At 45.7% G+C, this 22693-nt stretch overlaps 1 protein-coding gene across 1 annotated transcript in view; it reads left to right on the top strand.

Moving 5' to 3' along the window:
- Positions 1 to 7700: 7700 nt before the first annotated feature.
- KIF6 (kinesin family member 6) overlaps positions 7701 to 22693 on the top strand; it is a 76360-nt gene continuing 61367 nt past the window's right edge. The window contains exons 1-3 of the mRNA XM_053461012.1: positions 7701 to 7774; positions 12780 to 12889; positions 13671 to 13745. Coding sequence (XP_053316987.1) covers positions 7715 to 7774; positions 12780 to 12889; positions 13671 to 13745 — 245 coding nt within the window. The 5' untranslated portion in view covers positions 7701 to 7714. The remainder of the gene's footprint in view (positions 7775 to 12779; positions 12890 to 13670; positions 13746 to 22693) is intronic.

Genomic DNA, 22693 nt, shown 5'->3' with positions numbered 1-22693 from the left:
GATAGTTTTTGGAGTAAAACCCTTTCTAATAAAATATCTAAATAAATAAAAAAATAATATTTTTGAGTAGGGGATGTTAGAAAGTTTTTTTTTTTTGTACTGGGAGATGTACGGGGTGTTTTGGTATCTATTTTTACATGGTTTATTATGTTTATTTTTTTCCATTTTTTATTTATTTTTTTAAATTTATAATTTTCTTTTACTGAATATTTCTTAGATGCCTTATGATGTCATAGTGAGGTCTGTTATTTTATTTAAGAGATTTCCCCCTGTTTTCAGTTCGAAGAAGCTGCTCTCTAATCTTGTCATCTTGCGGTTATTCAAATTGTTCGAATTGCCTTCTAACGTAATTTTATATCTTTTTTTTAATTAGATAGAATTATAATATAATAATTTAATTAAATTTAAATTTAATTTAATTTCTTTTAAAAATATGTAAAAATACGTCCTCAGGTCACAAAGAGTTAAAAATGGTAGCTTACAGCAAGACCACAAGATTAGAGACTGGCTTCATCCAACTGGCAACTGGCAAAATATTATCTTTTACATATTTTATCTTTCCTGGGTTTTTAAATATTTTTCAGGGTGCTAAAGGAAATTTTTACTTACAAAAAAAAGGCTACGAAGTGAAAATTAATATCAAAAACTTTTTTCAGGCTGCTGTTTTCCTGAACTTAGTGGCGCTACCTCCCAGGCTCCGCCCCCCAGCATCCTGATTCGCTGAAGCTGGGAGGTATGGGATATGATGTCACATCCTGGCACCAGGTACAGCACACTATAGAGGTCCTGTCGGCTCGGCACTGTCCTCTATGGCATAAATGGGCCGGTTGGGGAGATCAGAGCTATGCCTACGCAGCGGCCCACCAGGGGCCCTGGACACCAAATCTGCCCACAGCAAAGTGGCTTCAACATCTGCAACCTGCTGCCTACACCGTCTGGAGTATTGGGCCGCCATGTTCCACAGGAACGTTCTCCCCTTCATGTAGGGTTCCTACAACATCTTCATACCCCTATCCTTGCGATACACGCATGTTGGTACAGGACACGGAACGGTCACGACAGGGAGAGCCTTGGCACGTGGAACCCCTCGTTAAACGCGGTGTCTGGTATTTTTCTTGCATGTCGACCTCACTGTTAGAGAGGAACGAGCGTCCAAAATCCCGATGATAAAAGTAAAGATTACGGAGGAGAAGGCTGTGTTTTCCGTGCCAGATCTAACGCAGAGCATCTGTACGCCATTTATTGCTAATGTCTCCGTTCTGGAGGTCAGGTCTCCTGATGCTACTACTGATTATAAAAAAAAAAACACTTCTAATACTAAAAAAAAGAATAATAATAAAAAAATATTTGCCGTCACAATAAAAACCCGCTGGATGTTGCAAATCAAACATCTGGGTTCCTCTCTATTATTTTTATAGAATATTTTCCTTTGCGACGTCTCCAATGTAACCGGTAATAAAGAAGTCACTTAGGGGTTATTGTGGGTCCTCTCTGCACTGCTGGAGCCGGTTAAAGTTGGGAACACAGGTTTGATGCGAACCGTCGGTAAGTGACTGTCGGTAATCCGTGGCTGGTGGGATGCGCAGGGATAAAAGGTTGCATGGTTTTCATTGCCTGTGTTTGCTTGGATAATAAATGGGGTCTGGGAGACGGTCTGCTGTCTCCCCCGTTTGGCGCCGGCTCATATGATGTGCTGAAAACCTGCTGTCCATGTGTGGGGCTGTTCATGGCCGATTGCACTGAACGTGGCTGGCACATGAGGGATAATTCAGGGAAGCATTGTGCATCAATTTCTTAACGTTAGATGTTTCTTCTACCTCTTTTATCAAACCTCCCCAGGTGTCCCTGCTTGTACCCCAAATTCCTGATGTCCATCTTTTATCCCCTGATGCCTTTCTCTCCTCCCCTGATGCCCCTCTTTCCTCCCCTGATGCCCCTCTTTTCTAGGAGGTCAGAATGTTTGCTGGGTATGAGGGGATCGCAGGGTTCTACAGCCCTAAAAGCCCCGATAATGTGTATAGAAGCAGCAGGGACCGGCTTTATAAATTAAACGGGGGAAATAAACCCCATTATTCTTCTTCTATATTCCCGGCTCAGTTACACAAATACCCGCCAAAGGGCACAAAGTCCCATAAAAAGTCAAGGAAAAGCCCCGCCACCAGCCACATCGATTACACCCAATGCTCTCGGGTAGGTTGGAACATCTCTCCTTCCATCTAAAATCTTCAGAAATATATAAAAACTGAAATATCTCCCAGAAAATAAGCTCTTTCCAGACATGGTTTTTTAGAAAGATTCCATCAGCCCATCCGAAAGATAATCTGTAATTGCAGCACAATGGAGGAGCGAGAGCAGAACTCATGAAGGTAGAAGGGAGATGATGGATGTGAGAATGGATGCTGGTACCAGAAACTATGTTTCTTCTGTGACACGTCTGAAAATGCAGCGCTCTCCCCAAGCGCGTCGTCGGCACGAAGCAAAATCTGTCCCCAAATAAAACTCAATGGGGCTTTTTACTAACCTCCAAGTTTGGAACTTTTTGCACCATTTGCAGGGTAACCTTTTGTGGAATGCCGTGAGTTCATAGTCGAGTTGCCAAGGAACTTTGTAACTTGAGGGACTGCTTGATATCTTGTGGAAGGACTTGCTGGGGAGTAGGGTATGGTGGAGTGTTAAATGTTCTTAGGAGAGTTTGAGAAAAGAGGAAAGCCAACTTCTCACAAATTAGTTTTTGATATTTTGGCTGGACTTTCTATGCAAAGAGCCTTGCAGGTGGAATAACGAATAATCTTTGTCAACTGCCTTTCTCACCCTCTCTGTGTGCGCCATAAAATATATTATACGAACCGAGATTGGGCGGTTGAAGAAGAAAGAAGAGAGAAAGAGATTGAAGAACAGCCAGGTGATGTCTGAATACTTGGAAGGCTTGTAATCTTTGCTTTGTCTAAGAAGTCCCACTGGACGTAAAGATACAAATTTACTTTTGAGCACCACCTGATCTTCATGGGACACCATCAACCAGCACCGATCTTCATGGGACACCATCAACCAGCACCCGGTCTTCATGGGACACCATCAACCAGCACCTGATCTTCATGGGACACCATCAACCAGCACCCGATCTTCAAGGGACACCATCAACCAGCACCCGATCTTCATGGGACACCATCAACCAGCACCTGATCTTCATGGGACACCATCAACCAGCACTCGATCTTCATGGGACACCATCAACCAGCACCCGATCTTCATGGGACATCATGAAACAGCACTCGATCTTCATGGGACACCATCAACCAGCACCCGATCTTCATGGGACACCATCAACCAGCATCTGATCTTCATGGGACACCATCAACCAGCACCTGATCTTCATGGGACACCATCAACCAGCACCCGATCTTCATGGGACATCATGAAACAGCACCCGATCTTCATGGGACACCATCAACCAGCACCGATCTTCATGGGACACCATCAACCAGCACCCGATCTTCATAGGACACCATCAACCAGCACCTGATCTTCATGGGACACCATCAACCAGCACCTGATCTTCATGGGACACCATCAACCAGCACCTGATCTTCAAGGGAGAACATCAACTAGGTCCTGCTCTTCATGGGACACCATGGGACAGCACCCGGTCTTCATGGGACACCTTCGACCAACAACCGCTCTACATGGGGCACCATCGACCAGCACCTGATGTGAAAGTGACCACTTCCCCACCAGCATGCATTCAAAACAACCGCTCTAAGGGCTCCCGGCCAGAAAAACACAAATTACCCGCTAGGATATTAACATCCCATTAACACACATACTGACACACTATCACACACTCTGCAACACTTCTTGTTCTCCATTTCTTCTGTCTTTGTTTCCTGGCTCTCCACCACGTTATACTCAGTCAGGACACGGAGCGTAACCTCGCCTCGTTAGTTTCATTCTAATTAGGGTAACGGAACAAGAAAGTCAGGTTTGTCGAAGCAAACAAAATATATTTATTTTCCAAGAATGTTTTATTACATTGCCTGCGCTTTGGGAATATTATATATTATATATTTATTTATTATAAAATTATATATATAATTTTGAATGAGCAAAAACTGCTACTTTTTGGCTATATTGCTTATCAGCGGGCCTGCACTGGCTTTAACACACTGAGACTCTCCTGCAATTTAAAGCCTTCCCTGTGTGGCAGGAGGGGGGTTAAACCGGGGGTAAGTCTGGTCAGATCCTGCAAACAGGCACAGAACAGAAAAGGTTAACATCACGTTGGTCCTTTTTAGTCTAGAAAGTATCTCACAGAAGACGTTTGTAGATATGGCTCAGATCAGATGATTGAAACGATGGAACAAAAGCAGATCCTTTCACTCCTAATGAATAAAAGATCCGCGGCGCGTCGTCCGGCGCTCCTGCCATAAACGCGCTCCGGCAGATGGAAATCTCTTCTATAACGAGCTCAGCGAGGGATCTGGAATGTGACATCATACATACATCACAGCCACACCACACTTACCCCGACGACTAGAAACTAGCGATTCCTCGCTGTAACAACTCAAACCGTAATCAGTCGTTGGTCTCGTCTTAGATTCAGGAGCCGTATGTCTATCCCATGCATGTTTAATACCCCCACTGTATTACCCTCTACCACCTCTGCTGGGAGGCTGCTCCACTTATCTACAACCCTCTAAGTAAAGTAAAACTTCCTTACTGGGATCCTCTCGTTTTACTAGTTTTCACCAGTTACTTTCCAATTATTCTACGATACGTTTTTGCTTTGTTTTTTTTGTCCGATAAAGCGCAGATACTGGAAGTATTTAAGGATGCTTACAGTCCCACGATACAAAAGGGCGCAAGGTCGGCCAACAAGCAAGTAGATGAGGTGAGATTCTAAAAATGCAAAATGTAATATCGCTCCGAGCTTTATGGTCTGGCTATTTGTTTCGATGAACATTCCGTTGCTAGGTGACCTCATGGAAATCCATCGCGTTCTGGGCTACTGACGGTTCCAAAAGGGACCGGGTCCAGGTCGTTCTAAACGCGAAACCTGGAAACGTCCGCATGTATTTTTGGAGGAAAAAAATCTGTTAGTATAACATCCGCGCTCCTGCGCTGCAGCGTCCGGGGCCAAGGCATTTAACCCCTTCAATACCGAGGTTTTTTCCCCATATTTTGCCGTTTAATCATTCTTTTTTTGGGGTGAATTATCATTATTAGAGCGTTCTTTGATATCATAGATACATAATTAGCCGAATATTTAGCATGAGTCATTTATTCAGTGTTGAGAAAAATAGGGATTTTTTTTTTTATATTTTTTATTTTTCTAAAAAAAATGTTTATGTAAATCCCCATTAAGAGAAAATAGAATCTAACAATTTTTGAAACGATTTTGGAAAATAGCTACGTTAGTATAGAATTTCTATACTTTGCCAGCAGTTAAAGGGCACATATTACAAGAGGGGCTTTCTGGACACTCGTCATGCGACTGTTAGCCAAAGTTAGCCGTAGAAATAATTTATTAGCGGCTGCCGGTAACCCGCCGGACATTTTCATCCTCAAAGAGTATTTCTCGTAAATTCTTGTAATTGGAACGCCAAGAATTTGCAGTTCTTTCCAGTTTTACATTTCCTGTACAGCGCGTACCGCATCGAACATGGCAACCTGGGTCAGGTAGACGGCAACCTGGGTCAGGTAGACGGCAACCATTTCATACCGCGTTCCGGTGTCCGTAAGGCCAGGTCTGGCTGTAGACACCGATCGGAAAGATCTGCCCCCCCCATGTTTTTAGTGTAGTTAATGAAGCGCTTCGGACCTGCGCGTCACCCCCTCCTCTAATTCACTGACAGGCGCCAAGCGTTCGTTGGGTATGGTGGAGATGAGCGAACAAAAAACTTATTTTTTTTTTCTCCTTTCCTAATCTACACTCCCCAATTCCCTCCAGCCACCCCCCAAAGTACCCAACACTATACACTAAAAATATATATATTTGTCTCCCTCCCTAAACACCAAAACCCCCTACACTCTCCCCAACGCCCTCTCACCACCCACCAAACCCCCTACACTCTCCCCAACGCCCTCCCACCACCCATCAAACCCCCTACACTATCCCCAACGCCCTCCCACCACCCATCAAACCCCCTACACTCTCCCCAACGCCCTCTCACCACCCACCAAACCCCCTACACTATCCCCAACGCCCTCTCACCACCCACCAAACCCCCTACACTATCCCCAACGCCCTCTCACCATCCATCAAACCCCCTACACTATCCCCAACGCCCTCTCACCATCCATCAAACCCCCTACACTATCCCCAACGCCCTCCCACCACCCATCAAACCCCCTACACTATCCCCAACGCCCTCTCACCATCCATCAAACCCCCTACACTATCCCCAACGCCCTCCCACCACCCATCAAACTTCACCTTTTGTTTTATTTATTTTTTGAGCTGGAAAGGTTAAATAAAACTGGGTTGAATGGGAGCGATTTCCGTGCATGTACAGGGAGAGGCCAAACGTTAGTGGCCCCTGTACCTAAAACACATGCACACACTTACACGCAAACTCACCCTAACACCATGCACTTACACATCTATACACATACACTATCCTCTCCCCCTACCACACACATACACTCATACTAACACCATACACTCATACCAACCTCATACTATTACACATCTATACACTATACTCCTCTCCCCCTTCCACACACATACACTCATACTAACCTCATACTATTACACATCTATACACTATACTCTTCCTCTCCCCCCTACCATACACATACACTCATACTAGCCTCACCCCCTTGTCGTACACAGTATATATCACCCCCCTGTATTACACACAGACAGTATATATCACCCCCTGTATTACACACAGACAGTATATATCACCCCCTGTATTACACACAGAGAGTATATACCACCCCCTGTATTACACACAGACAGTATATATCACCCCCTGTATTACACACAGAGAGTATATATCACCCCCTGTATTACACACAGAGAGTATATATCACCCCCTGTATTACACACAGACAGTATCTATCACCCCCTGTATTACACACAGACAGTATATATCACCCCCTGTATTACACACAGACAGTATATATCACCCCCTGTATTACACACAGACAGTATCTATCACCCCCTGTATTACACACAGACAGTATATATCACCCCCTGTATTACACACAGACAGTATATATCACCCCCTGTATTACACACAGACAGTATATATCACCCCCTGTATTACACACAGACAGTATCTATCACCCCCTGTATTACACACAGACAGTATCTATCACCCCCTGTATTACACACAGACAGTATCTATCACCCCCTGTATTACACACAGACAGTATATATCACCCCCTGTATTACACACAGACAGTATCTATCACCCCTTGTATTACACACAGACAGTATCTATCACCCCCTGTATTACACACAGAGAGTATATATCACCCCCTGTATTACACACACAGTATATATCACCCCCTGTATTACACACAGTTTGTAACATCGTCAACCGCCCCTATGATATATATGCCTCTCGGCGTTTAACTCCGCCCCTTTAAACTATCCATCACTTGTTACCCGCTCCCTGTATGGCCCACTGTGTTCGCAGTGCATGCTGGGTAGCGTTCTCTGGTTACTGTTGCTAGGGAAGGCAGAGCGGGGACTCCAAGGCGGAACATGGTGAAGCAGACCATCCAGATCTTCGCCCGAATCAAACCGAGCAGGAGACCCACAGGGGTGAGACGGGGGCAGCCTTCAACATGGGGGAGCCGGGGCCATCCAAGGGGTGCGGGGCCTAGGGGCAGGTGAAGGGGCGGGGCATGGTGCAGGTGGCAGGTTAGGAGAAGAGGGTCGCGGTACTGAGGAGGGGTCAGGGTGCAGGTGCGGAGTGGGGTCAGGGTGCGAGGTGGGGTCAGGGTGCGGAGTGGGTGCAGGTGCGGAGGTCGGGGTGCAGGTGCGGAGTGGGGTCAGGGTGCGGAGTGGGTGCAGGTGCGGAGTGGGGTCAGGGTGCAGGTGCGGAGGTCGGGGTGCAGGTGCGGAGGTCGGGGTGCAGGTGTGGAGTGGGTGCAGGTGTGGAGTGGCGGTCGGGGTGCAGGTGCGGAGGTCGGGGTGCAGGTGTGGAGTGGGTGCAGGTGCGGAGGTCGGGGTGCAGGTGTGGAGTGGGTGCAGGTGCGGAGGTCGGGGTGCAGGTGTGGAGTGGGTGCAGGTGCGGAGGTCGGGGTGCAGGTGTGGAGTGGGTGCAGGTGCGGAGGTCGGGGTGCAGGTGTGGAGTGGGTGCAGGTGTGGTGTGAGGGGATAGACGGGGGGGTAGTTTTTGTCAGGGGATTACGCAGCAGTAGTCTGTGAGTTACTGAATTTTATTAAATCAACTTTTTAAGTATTTCGTGGTTAGCGAGCGCCGGGGTCACCGCATTGGAAATATATTCATGAAATGACCGATGCGCTCCGCTCGCCGTCTGAACTCGTTCCGGATTTCAATTAACCCTTTGGGCGCTGCACAATAACTCAAATATATATGAAAAATAAGACAGACCGACTGAGTCCACTTCCATGGACTAAATGCTTTTGTTTTAATCCATATTTTATCCCCAGACTTATATTTTCGGTTGCGGTATAACGATGTATTCGCTAACCCCGGGGGTTACTGGAGTTTGTATGAGAGTCCGTGCTGGGGGTCTCTGGGGGGCTTTATTTTAGATCTTTCTGCTTTATACACGGCTGTATAGAAAGTATTACATTAAAATATCAAATGATATTTACATTTATTAATGTATATTTAATTTATACCGTGTGCAGGGTTTCACAGGGTTTATAATAAACGCGTTTCACATTTTAAACACCTTGAAGATTTTATGTTTTTCCTCCAGATGGAATTAAGTTATATTTTCAAACACTTCGTTTAAATCACCTCTTAACTTTTAAGTGTCTGAAATTTTTCGCACTCTGTGAGACGCCCCGAGACGCGTCACACGTATGAGCCGTGTTCTCAGAAATCACGCGTGTGCGGAGGTAGTTATCGCGTTTTACTTACTCATCATCTGTGATCTGATCTGTGTGATCAATACAAATCATATTAAACAGGAGGCATGCGACCAGTACATGTATATGTGTAATATACCCCCCCACGCTGTATACAGTAATATAACCCCCAGCGCTGTATACAGTAATATAATCCCCAGCGCTGTATACAGTAATATAACCCCCAGCGCTGTATACAGTAATATAACCCCCCAGCACTGTATACAGTAATATAACCCCCAGCGCTGTATATAGTAATATAACCCCCAGCGCTGTATACAGTAATATAACCCCCAGCGCTGTATACAGTAATATAACCCCCAGCGCTGTATACAGTAATATAACCCCCAGCGCTGTATACAGTAATATAACCCCCAGCGCTGTATACAGTAATATAACCCCAGCGCTGTATACAGTAATATAACCCCCCAGCGCTGTATACAGTAATATAACCCCCACGCTGTATACAGTAATATAACCCCCAGCACTGTATACAGTAATATAACCCCCCAGCACTGTATACAGTAATATAACCCCCCAGCGCTGTATACAGTAATATAACCCCCCACGCTGTATACAGTAATATAACCCCCAGCGCTGTATACAGTAATATAACCCCCAGCGCTGTATACAGTAATATAACCCCCAGCGCTGTATACAGTAATATACCCCCCCAGCGCTGTATACAGTAATATACCCCCCCACGCTGTATACAGTAATATAACCCCCAGCGCTGTATACAGTAATATAACCCCCCAGCGCTGTATACAGTAATATAACCCCCCAGCGCTGTATACAGTAATATAACCCCCAGCGCTGTATACAGTAATATAACCCCCAGTGCTGTATACAGTAATATAACCCCCCAGCGCTGTATACAGTAATATAACCCCCAGCGCTGTATACAGTAATATAACCCCCGAGCGCTGTATACAGTAATATAACCCCCAGCGCTGTATACAGTAATATAACCCCCCACGCTGTATACAGTAATATAACCCCCCAGTGCTGTATACAGTAATATAACCCCCAGCGCTGTATACAGTAATATACCCCCCAGCGCTGTATACAGTAATATAACCCCCAGCGCTGTATACAGTAATAACCCGCAGCACTGTATACAGTAATATAACCCCCAGCGCTGTATACAGTAATATAACCCCCAGCGCTGTATACAGTAATAATACCCCCCCAGCACTGTATACAGTAACATAACCCCCCAGCGCTGTATACAGTAATATAACCCCCTAGCACTGTATACAGTAATATAACCCCCCCAGTGCTGTATACAGTAATATAACCCCCCAGCGCTGTATACAGTAATATAACCCCCAGCGCTGTATACAGTAATATAACCCCCAGCGCTGTATACAGTAATATAACACCCAGCGCTGTATACAGTAATATAACCCCCAGCACTGTATACAGTAATATAACCCCCCAGCGCTGTATACAGTAATATAACCCCCCAGCGCTGTATACAGTAATATAACCCCCCAGCGCTGTATACAGTAATAATACCCCCCCAGCACTGTATACAGTAACATAACCCCCCAGCGCTGTATACAGTAATATAACCCCCTAGCACTGTATACAGTAATATAACCCCCCCAGTGCTGTATACAGTAATATAACCCCCCAGCGCTGTATACAGTAATATAACCCCCAGCGCTGTATACAGTAATATAACCCCCAGTGCTGTATACAGTAATATAACCCCCCCAGTGCTGTATACAGTAATATAACCCCCCAGCGCTGTATACAGTAATATAACCCCCAGTGCTGGTTATTATAAGTCAGAGTGTCTGGCTGGGTGGTTGAGACTGAGCCATTCTATTGTTTCCCGCAGGTAGTATGATAAGGAGCATATAAGGGGCATATGTCTAGTAGATTGGGGCTCAGCGAGAACAGGGTAATATTTTTATTCTGATGCTGGGAATCAGAGTATTTGTTGGCTCTCTGTGATGTAATTTGTTCAGCGGGTCCTGACTGCGGCAGGTGATGCAGAATTAGGTCATTTGGTTCTGTAAACACAAAGGCGAGAGATTATCTGAGTAACCAAAAAGTGCATTATTACCCTAAACTTGTTATTGGAACGGGATTATTCATTATATGTTATTGTGACCGTTGCCAAAACATATCTGTATATTATCACTCACACGACGTGCGTTTGTCGCCTCCGGTTAGGTTTCCTTGGTTTTGCTGGATTATCTTTAGATCCTGTATATATGTGCACTCACGCTATATGCGGTGAGATATACGCATCACATGACTGTATGATATCGAGCGGTTGCTGTTTATGCGTTCTTTGGGATGGGGGAGAGTGAATTATACGAGTCTCCTGTGGAAATAGTGATTAGCGGATATCGGAATTTACAGAGACCGGTGATGCACATTTGCTGTGTTAATATTCACTATCGGGAAAAGGTTTGGGGGTCACTTAGAAACGTCCTTGTTTTTGAAAGAAAGCACATTTTGTCCAGTAAAATAACATGAAACGGATCAGAAATCCAGCACAGATGGGGTTAATGTTGTAAATGACTATTGTAGCTGGAAACGACTGATTTTTAATGGAATCTCTTCATAGGCGTACAGAGGCCCTTTATCACTCCCATCACTCCTGTGTTCCAATGGCTCTTTATCACTCCCATCACTCCTGTGTCCCAATGGCCCTTTATCACTCCCATCACTCCTGTGTCCCAGTGGCCCTTTATCACTCCCATCACTCCTGTGTTCCAATGGCTCTTTATCACTCCCATCACTCCTGTGCTCCAATGGCCCTTTATCACTCCCATCACTCCTGTGCTCCAATGGCCCTTTATCACTCCCATCACTCCTGTGTTCCAATGGCCCTTTATCACTCCCATCACTCCTGTGTTCCAATGGCCCTTTATCACTCCCATCACTCCTGTGTTCCAATGGCCCTTTATCACTCCCATCACTCCTGTGTTCCAATGGCCCTTTATCACTCCCATCACTCCTGTGTTCCAATGGCCCTTTCTCACTCCCATCACTCCTGTGTTCCAATGGCACGTTTTGTTTGCTGATCCAAGTTTAAGTGTAAAAGGATAATTGATGGTTAGAAACCCTTTTTGTAATTATGTTACAGCCAGAAATGTCCTTGTTTTCCATGAAAACAGCCGAGTGACCCCAAACATTTGAAGGGTAATTTTTTATGTTAGGTGAAACGTCCCACAGAGGTTTGGGGCAGTAGAATCGGGGTAGTATCCTGTATGTGGCCCCTGGATGTTTCCCAGCTCAGGCTTTGCTACAGACCATATCTGGGTGGAATTGGCTTGGGCTGAGCTACAGCAGAACATCTTACTCGGCTCGGCTCTGGAATCATGGGGGGGGATAGACCGATCTGCTCTTGTGGTGAGTCCAGTTCAGCGTCCTTGTGGCTCCGTGAGCCGAGGATCGAGTCTGGGTCACCCTGTCTTGGCTCGTCCTCTCCAGAGGTGCCGCTCTGCACACGTAATCTGCCCCACGCCAGAGATACATTAAGTTATTGACTCCATGATTAATCTATGGCCAATCGAGCCAGGGATACCTTAGAACTTCTCTTCTAGGTTTAGGAACCTGAGGCCTCGGAGTCAGTGAGGCTTCTGTTGAAGGGGAATGAAATACATATGTTAGCTGCTGATGTCCTGCGTTGCCCCCGCCATTTGCATCCTGTTAGACCCCCTGGATCCGGCTGACCCCATTAACCTTTTAATTCTCACAGATCTTCTCCGTTTCTGATGAAGATGCCGCCTCGTCCTGCTTGGAAATCACCGTCCCCCGCGACCTCGCAGACGGATTCGTGAACAATAAGAGAGAGAGTTATAAGTTTAGGTACGGCCTTTCCTGATTCCCAGCACTCCTTGGCCCAAGCTTTCTGTGAAAGGAATTCTTTTTAATTTCTGCCTTTAATTTTTGGGTGCAAAATAACATTATATTCACGAGCCAGGTGATTGGTCCCCCGCCGGGATTTATATTTTATATATATTTATTATTATTATTTATGTCACCGGTGGTCCACTGAAGTCAATGGGCAGTCCCGCTGACATCCCTGGTGGGGTCCCCCAGGAACACGCTGTGGTTGGAGGGGAAGTGGGGGTGACCTGGAGGCGCCGCAGAATGCAGGTAGGGTGTTCCAGGGGCCAAAGAGCATGGGCCCTCCTGCTCATCCGGGTACCATACAGGGGTACTGGCTGTAGCCCACCTGATGATGGCAGAGGTTTGCCCCCGTGGCAGTTATCTTGCTGTAATCGTAGCTATTAGGGTACTATTGAAAGTAATGGGATTTGTAACGAGGTTTTGTGTTTTAAGCTAATATTTGAGATTAAGGGGTTTTTGTGTATTACTGTGAGTTCCCGCTCAGAATGCGTTTACTTTCCTCGGTTTGTTATCTCGTACGTGATTGGCCGCGGGGACCTGAATAAATAACAGAGCTTTACTGCCCAGAACTAATCTCTGGCGTCCGCGTATTCACGACCCGGCGATACAGACCACCCTGCGGGCGAGGGGCCAACACGGCCCTGTGTTTTTTAAGCTGCGTTCGGTAAGGAGGGGCCAATGATATCCTGCGAGAAATTGCTTTGCTGCTAGCGCTTAATCTTTGGATATTTTGCAGGTTTCAAGAAACGTTTAACCAAGACGCCAAACAAGAAGCCGTGTTCGAGCGCATCGCAAAGCCGGTGGCCGAGAGGTACGCGCTCATCAAATCTGTGCTTTTACTCAATAAATAACTTTGTGTCGCGTGAATTACGTGGAGTTATAAATAGTCTGAAATATTACAAGTAATACCAATGTTTGCTGTTGTTAATTTTGTGCTTTAGTTTGCCAAAGTCAGGCTGTTTGAACTCATGAATTACGTTATGTAGTTAAAGCATCAATCTACCTACTCTACCTAAATCGGCCCCATTCGGCCCCTGTCTAGTTGCCCATTTCTCCTGCTGTAAAGACTCAAACCTTAATCAGTCGTTGGTCTCGTCTTAGATTCAGGAGCCGTATGTCTATCCCATGCATGTTTAATACCCTCACAGTATTACCCTCTACCACTTCTGCTGGGAGGCTGCTCCACTTATCTACCACCCTGTCAGTAAAGTAAAACTTCCTTCTATTCCATCTCAGCCTCTGTCCCTCTAGTGTTAGATTCTGGACTCTTGTTTTTCTCCTCCTTTGAAATAAACTCCCCTCCTGTCCTTTGTTAAACCCCTTTATCTGTTTAAATTTTACTGAACAAGATACTTTGGCCCGGGGGCCGCCTGGCATCTGCCTCTTTTCTGTGGCGTTACATGTACGTCTGATGGATGCTCTACGTTTTCTTTTTGTTTGGGGTTTCTTTTTTTCTGTAGGTTCTCCACAATGTTGGAGAAAATTGTCTGATTTTGGTCTTTGGGAAGTTGAGGTCAAAATCCAAGATGAAGCCGGACCGGGCTAATGATTATTTCACGTGTGAGGAATGCGTTAAAACCTTCAGACTCGGAGAAAGATCAAAGCGCAGTTCATTTACAACGCCGTCAGAAGTCTGAACAGGAGCGAGCGGTCCGTGGAGAGCCGATCGCTCCGTATCTGCCGAGCTCCAGTGATTTCACGGAAACTCCGCCAGATATACAGCGACCGGCGAGGCTCAGAATGTTTGCTGGGTATGAGGGGATCGCAGGGTTCTACAGCCCTAAAAGCCCCGATAATGTGTATAGAAACAGCAGGGAACGGCTTTATAAATGTCCAGTAGGAGGGTGGCAGTCCCGGTATAGCGACCGAACTGTCTACTGTCTTCCGGGTCCCAGCGACTGGCGTTATGATGTCATCTGATTATCTGATGATTCTTTGCTTGTTTAGCTTTCAGTGGCTGAGAGTCAAACATTTGGGGTCGATGCGCTTAACCCCGCAAAGAACCAGATCGTGGAGCATGTTTACGCAAATAGCCCGAGTTATCAGGCTGGGGTGCGGGGTCTCGGAGTATCACTGAACATCTCTTCAGAGACCCCGCGTGCGTCTCGTGACTGTATACGTTTCACAGAGACAGCACCAAACGCACTCAGCACATTTTCCAGAGACTGCAGGCCGAAAAAATATGATACAAACCGAGGATAATTGCGATGTTTACCCAAACGCGGGGTAAACACGGGAGCCGGACCCCCGGGAGCGAGCAGCTGCGGCCGCCGCTGTACAGAAAATGATGAGGTTTATGAAATATGACACGTGGCTTATTCAGGGCAAACAACGCTGATATTATGTAGCCCTTGCACATTGAGGCAAACGTCTCTGCAAATAGCGAGAATTCCAAGGAAATTTACCACGGACTACGGAATGAACTCATCAAGCATTTAAATGAACCCTTTAATTACTATCTTGGCACAAATAGTTAAAGTCTGTCGTAGAAAAAGATGTAGAATCACAAAAGCTTTCAAGACCTCGGAGGTCTCTTCATTAGTTATCATTGGTCCAATAAAAAGTATCACTTTTGAATTAATACTCCATTATACAGGGCATAGCACTAATTTAACTATACATTATACAGGGAATCACATCCATATAACTATACATTATACAGGGCATCACATCCATATAACTATACATTATACAGGACATCACATTCATACACCTATACAGGACATCACATTCATACACCTATACATTATACAGGACATCACATTCATATAACTACATTATTCAGGTCATTTCACCCATACAACTATACACTATGCAGGGCATTTAATTCATATAACTATACATTATACAGGATATCTCATTCATATAACTATACATTATTCAGGGCCGACAGAAGGCCCCCTGCCGGAGAAGCTTCCCATGGCTGGCATGAATGAGTTAAGTAATGTTCTTCTCGTGATGATTTTGGTGAATAAACCTCATGGATGGTTCTTTATGGCGAATAGCGCAGGCTGCGGATGAACTCTGCAGGATTAATATACCGGGGGGGAAGCTGTTTGGAGGATCTGGGAGTCTTTACGGTGCGACTTGGCATATAAAGCGGATTTCTGTGAACGCAGACCCTGCCAGCCAAGAGAAATCCAACTCCGCCGAATCATCCGACGTTTTAATTACAAGACAAAAAAGCCGAATTATATATAAACTCCTGAATTAACTCTGTTTGGGGAGAAAGTGTGAAGAGCCGAGGCTGTCCCCCTTCTCTGCTCAGTTCAAATGTGTTCCCCGGCATGATGTTCGGAGGCGCACTCCCACCCGCCCTGGACGCGCATGCACAACCGTGACGGCGCAGGCTCCAGATGTTGGGGTCCTCGGCATTCTTCTGTGGTTGGTGACCATGACCTATTGGCTTGCCTTTTGGCACCTTACCTTGCCTTTTGGGGAATTGTTTTAGCCTAATAGCCTCCAGCACGCAGGAGTTTTCAGCCGCGTTGGTAATCTAGGAGCCGGCTCTTGCGCAATCCGAGTTGTTTTTTTTCTCCGACGGCCGCCGTGTTTTTATCAAAGGCCTGTTTTCTGGTTTTCTGTTTTTTGTTTTTTTTAGTTGACACGGACGCCTGGGCTAGAAATGTTGCTTTGGAGCCAGAGCGTAAGCGTTTAATACGCGGAATGATACGGTGTTTATACTCCAGGAAAAGCCCTAAACCCTCCGAACGGCGTCTCTGAAACATTCTGCAACGCACTAATTACTCGGATATTTGTTTGGAAAGAAGTTATTATATTTACAGCGAGCTCCAGAGCGTTAATATGAGCCGAGCAGAAGTACATGTGGAGAGCAGACTCTCTTCTCCACCATCCCTTACTTCTCTCCTCATCTCTCGCTCTCCCATTCTCCCTTATCCCCACTTTCCTTTTCTCCCCTTTTTAATCTCTCGTTCTCTTTTCTCTCTTTTCCTTACTCTTCTCTCGTCTTTCCTTTCTCCTTACTCTTCGTTCTGAGTCCTTTCTCTCTCCCTCTCTCTCCCATTCTCTTCTCTTTTTGCTCTCTTTGTCATCTCTCCTTTCTCTCTTCTCTCCTTTCCTTTCTCTCTTCTCTCCTTTCCTTTCTCTCTTCTCTCCTTTCCTTTCTCTCTTCTCTCCTTTCCTTTCCTTTCTCTCTTCTCTCCTTTCCTTTCCTTTCTCTCTTCTCTCCTTTCACGTCTCTCTTCTCTCCTTTCACGTCTCTCTTCTCTCCTTTCACGTCTCTCTCTTTTCCTTTGTTTTCTATCAGCTTTACCTCCTCTTATTTCTCTCTACTGCACATTTTATCTGTCACCATCAAAACAATGCCCATGGCCAGACCTCTGACCATGCCCCGGTCACACCCCTAGGGAGAACCTGTGAAAGAGCACCCAGGAAAGGCCTATGTGCCCTCTGTGCCCGTGGCACGGTGCTGGCTTCGCCTGCTGTTATCATTATCATTCATTATCTGTAAGTGAATCCCGCACCCGGCGGGGAGCTCCTACTCTTTTCTGCTGGTTATGTGTATATACACGGTCGGTGCCATCATGCCCTTTGTGACAGCGCTGCTTGTATTGTTCGCTGTACTCTGTGCTGCGCAGCTTGTGTTTATGTTGGCTCATCGCGTCCAAACTACTGTCCAGCTGCTGCCGCTGCTCTGAGACGGGTCGCGTATGCACAGCTCCCGGTACATCGTGTCTCCGAGCGCCTCTCCACCCAGATACAGGGAGTCCTGTTTACCGGCTCCATGTCTACAGTCTGGGGAGATCTAATAATAGAAAGAAAACAGCGCATGACTTTTAACCCAAACTTCACCGTTCTCTGCTGGTTTTCAGCCACCTTTATAGAAATGAGAGAGAATTTACTGCCCTGGAAACCTGCAGGAACAGAGCGAAACATTATAAAGAATTAACCCCAAGGAGCATAACCCAGCGCTGTATACAGTAATAACCCCCAGAGCTGTATACAGTAATATAACCCCCAGGGCTGTATACAGTAATATAACCCCCCAGCGCTTTATACAGTAATATAACCCCCCAGTGCTGTATACAGTAATATAACCCCCAGCGCTGTATACAGTAATAACCCCTGCGCTGTATACAGTAATAACCCCCCAGCGCTGTATACAGTAATATAACCCCCAGGGCTGTATACAGTAATATAACCCCCCAGCGCTTTATACAGTAATATAACCCCCCAGTGCTGTATACAGTAATATAACCCCCAGCGCTGTATACAGTAATAACCCCTGCGCTGTATACAGTAATAACCCCCCAGCGCTGTATACAGTAATATAACCCCCCAGCGCTGTATACAGTAATATAACCCCCAGGGCTGTATACAGTAATATAACCCCCAGGGCTGTATACAGTAATATAACCCCCCAGCGCTTTATACAGTAATATAACCCCCAGTGCTGTATACAGTAATATACCCCCCCAGCGCTATATACAGTAATATAACCCCCAGCGCTGTATACAGTAATATAACCCTCAACGCTGTATACAGTAATATAACCCCCCAGCACTGTATACAGTAATATAACCCCCAGCGCTGTATACAGTAATATAACCCTCAACGCTGTATACAGTAATATAACCCCCCAGCGCTGTATACAGTAATATAACCCCCAGCGCTGTATACAGTAATATAACCCCCAGTGCTGTATACAGTAATATACCCCCCAGTGCTGTATACAGTAATATACCCCCCAGCACTGTATACAGTAATATAACCCCCAGCGCTGTATACAGTAATATACCCCCCAGCGCTGTATAGAGTAATATAACCCCCCAGTGCTGTATACAGTAATATAACCCCCAGCGCTGTATACAGTAATATAACCCCCAGCACTGTATACAGTAATATAACCCCCCCAGCGCTGTATACAGTAATATAACCCCCCAGCGCTGTATACAGTAATATAACCCCCAGCACTGTATATAGTAATATAACCCCCAGTGCTGTATACAGTAATATAACCCCCAGTGCTGTATACAGTAATATACCCCCCAGTGCTGTATACAGTAATATACCCCCCCAGCGCTGTATACAGTAATATAACCCCCAGCACTGTATACAGTAATATAACCCCCAGCACTGTATACAGTAATAACCCCCAGCGCTGTATACAGTAATATAACCCCCCAGCACTGTATACAGTAATATAACCCCCCAGCGCTGTATACAGTAATATACCCCCCCAGCGCTGTATACAGTAATATAACCCCCAGCACTGTATACAGTAATATAACCCCCCAGTGCTGTATACAGTAATATACCCCCCAGCGCTGTATACAGTAATATAACCTCCCAGCGCTGTATACAGTAATATAACCCCCAGCACTGTATACAGTAATATAACCCCCAGCGCTGTATACAGTAATATAACCCACAGCGCTGTATACAGTAATATAACCCCAAGCGCTGTATACAGTAATATAACCCCCCAGCGCTGTATACAGTAATATAACCCCCAGCGCTGTATACAGTAATATAACCCCCAGCGCTGTATACAGTAATATAACCCCCAGCGCTGTATACAGTAATATAACCCCAGTGCTGTATACAGTAATATAACCCCCAGCACTGTATACAGTAATATAACCCCCAGCACTGTATACAGTAATAACCCCCAGCGCTGTATACAGTAATATAACCCCCCCAGCACTGTATACAGTAATATACCCCCCCAGCGCTGTATACAGTAATATACCCCCCCAGCGCTGTATACAGTAATATAACCCCCAGCACAGTAATATAACCCCCAGCGCTGTATACAGTAATATAACCCCCAGCGCTGTATACAGTAATAACCCCCAGCGCTGTATACAGTTATGTCGGTCGGTGACAAAAAACAGTTTTTAACTTATTTTACCCCAATAAACTCTCTTTATCTGCAGACCTGGAGCCGCCGTTGCTGTCAGTCATGTGATATTTTGGGTGACTTTCCTGGCTCAAACCCCGCACTGAGCTGACGCTTTATGGCAATGCTAATGAAGTCCTTTTTTTCTTTTTTGTTTTCTGATCCACATGGAGCTAAAATGTGACTTCTGTCATTTCTGTAGTTTGTGACAAGTTAAAAAATGTAAAAATGATGTTAACATGACACTTTGTTTGCCTGGAATATCTTTCTAATAAAATAACATTTTAGTATATAGGTGAATCTGCCTTTCCACTCGATTCATTACCTAAAACTAGAGGCTCAAATGTAATTTTGAATGTAATTTAAATCTGGTCTGAAGTCTTAAGGTCTATGGAGTCTTCATCCATGCGGCATTAACAGGTTAAATGGTTTCGGAGCAGAGATCTGTATAGCAAACCCCCAGACTTTCAGCTCTTCTCCGAGTGCCAGCGATCTGCCGACCGTAGGAGGTGGTCTCTGCAGAGGCAGGGAGATGATTCATCGCGGCCTTTCTGAATATAACGCAGGGCTGCCTCGCAACGCGGAGGAGAATTTCCATTTCTGAAACGGAATATTTATGCAGCTTCCTCGCCGGAAAGTTCCAAAAAAACACTAACGCCTCTTAAAAATAAAATAAAATTCCTTTTCATCTGGAAATGGGAAGCCGAGCGAATTCTTAGTGCTTCGTTCTATCCTCGGGGGGTTAAAAAGCCGTCACATTCCATCCGAGGCAGCCGGATTTATCTCTGAGCTCTCTGCCTGAGCTGTCCGTGCCCAGCGGATGCCGCGTTCCGTTATTCAGTTCTCTGTGGAGCATCTTTGGGGTATATTTACTAAACTGTGTCCTTACAGGAGATTTTAACCCCCCCCCAACATCTGCCTGATAGACCAACCGCTGTGAGCTTCTCCTCCATAAGAGCTGAGCCGGCCCTGTATAATGTATAGTTAAATCAGTGACCGTCCCCCTGTATAATGTATAGTTAAATCAGTGACCGTCCCCCTGTATAATGTATAGTTAAATCAGCGAGCTGGCCCTGTATAATGTATAGTTAAATCAGTGAGCTGTCCTGTATATTGTGTTGGTTAGTTGGGGAGCTGACCCTGTATAATGTATAGTTAAATCAGTGAGCCGGCCCCCTGGATAATGTATAGTTAAATCAGCGAAATGCCCTGTATAATGTATAGTTAAATCAGTGAGCCGGCCCCCTGTATAATGTATAGTTAAATCAGTTAGCCGGCCCTGTATAGTGTATAGTTAAATCAGTGAGCCAGCCCCCCTGTATAATGTATAGTTAAATCAGCGAGATTCCCTGTATAATGTATAGATAAATCAGTGAGCCAGCCTTGTATAGTGTATAGATAAATCAGTGAGCCGGCCCTGTATAATGTATAGATAAATCAGTGAGCCGGCCCCCCTGTATAATGTATAGATAAATCAGTGAGCCAGCCTTGTATAGTGTATAGATAAATCAGTGAGCCGGCCCTGTATAATGTATAGATAAATCAGTGAGCCGGCCCCCCTGTATAATGTATAGATAAATCAGTGAGCCGGCCTTGTATAGTGTATAGATAAATCAGTGAGCCGGCCCCCCTGTATAATGTAGTTTGCACCCTGGTGCCCCCGCTGCCCGCTCGTATTATTTTGCGATACTCGCCAGTATTCACAAACATCTGGTCTTCGTTGCCAAACAGTGCCAGTTGTAGTTTTTGCTGTTATTTACTGGGTTTTCGGTTAAATCTGAAAGAATGTTTCGGCTACAAACCCAGCTTGGAATCTTCTAATAAAAACATCGCGGCCCCAGTTATCTGACCTCCGTCAGACTTCCTAACCTTGGCACATTTGAGCTTTTGGAAGCATTTTTGAGCGCATTGTAATGGAAACGGCCGTTTATCACTAATAACGTCTATTTTTAAAGCCTGATTAAGAACAGCCCTTTAAGACATTCGATGGAAATCTCCCTAAAGCCTCCTTCACACAGTCTCTAAACGTTTGTGGTTATTGTGTAAATATTCAGCCTGGGAAAAAAGCTAATAATAAGGATAAACAAGATTTACTAATAATGCTTAAACCACAGGGTTTGCGACCAGGGGGTCTCTAAAGCCCCTTGAAGTGCATTGATAAAGGTTCTTGTGACAGGACGTCAGCGATCACACCCCTCCAACGATTCATGTGACGAATTGTGACAGCTGTGTGGGAAGGTGTGGCAAGAGGTGGTAAGGTTCCAACACCAAAAGTGGGCAGGGCCAGATGTGTGGCCGCCCCTGAGGAGCCGCCATGAGCTACTCAGCTTCAGAATGGAGGGCGCTGCAGTGGAGATCTGTGCTGCACTAGGGTTGGTCGTTGTCCTGATCCGTGGTTCAGGTCCCATGGTGGCTCCCTGCATGCTCTGCGCTCTCTGTGCTCCCTGCTCTCTCTGCGCTCCCTGCACTCTGCTCTCTTTGCAGTCTGTGTGCTCTCTGCGCTCCCTGCTCTCTCTGCTCTCCCTGCTCTCTCTGCTCTCCCTGCTCTCTCTGCGCTCCCTGCTCTCTCTGCGCTCCCTGCTCTCTCTGCACTCCCTGCTCTCTCTGCGCTCCCTGCTCTCTCTGTGCTCCCTGCTCTCTCTGCGCTCTCTGTGCTGCCTGCTCTCTCTCTCTCTGCACTCGCTGCACTCGCTGCACGCTCTGCACTCCCTGACCCTCTTATGGGTTCTCTAATGAGAATGTCTCTTACATGCTGTCTAATTATACCGGTACAGAGACCCTCATTAAATGAGTAAATCAATGTATACGTCTAAAAATATATATATATAAAAGGTCAGGAACGCGTGTTTTTATATTTTTAGAACTTTACCGTTTCATACAAGTGCTTAATTTATGGG

The sequence above is a fragment of the Spea bombifrons genome, chromosome 3 (assembly GCF_027358695.1).
Source record: "Spea bombifrons isolate aSpeBom1 chromosome 3, aSpeBom1.2.pri, whole genome shotgun sequence".
Lineage (NCBI taxonomy): Eukaryota > Metazoa > Chordata > Amphibia > Anura > Pelobatidae > Spea > Spea bombifrons.
The sequence above is the reverse complement of the archived record's forward strand: the minus strand, read 5'-3'. Positions and strand labels throughout refer to the sequence as shown.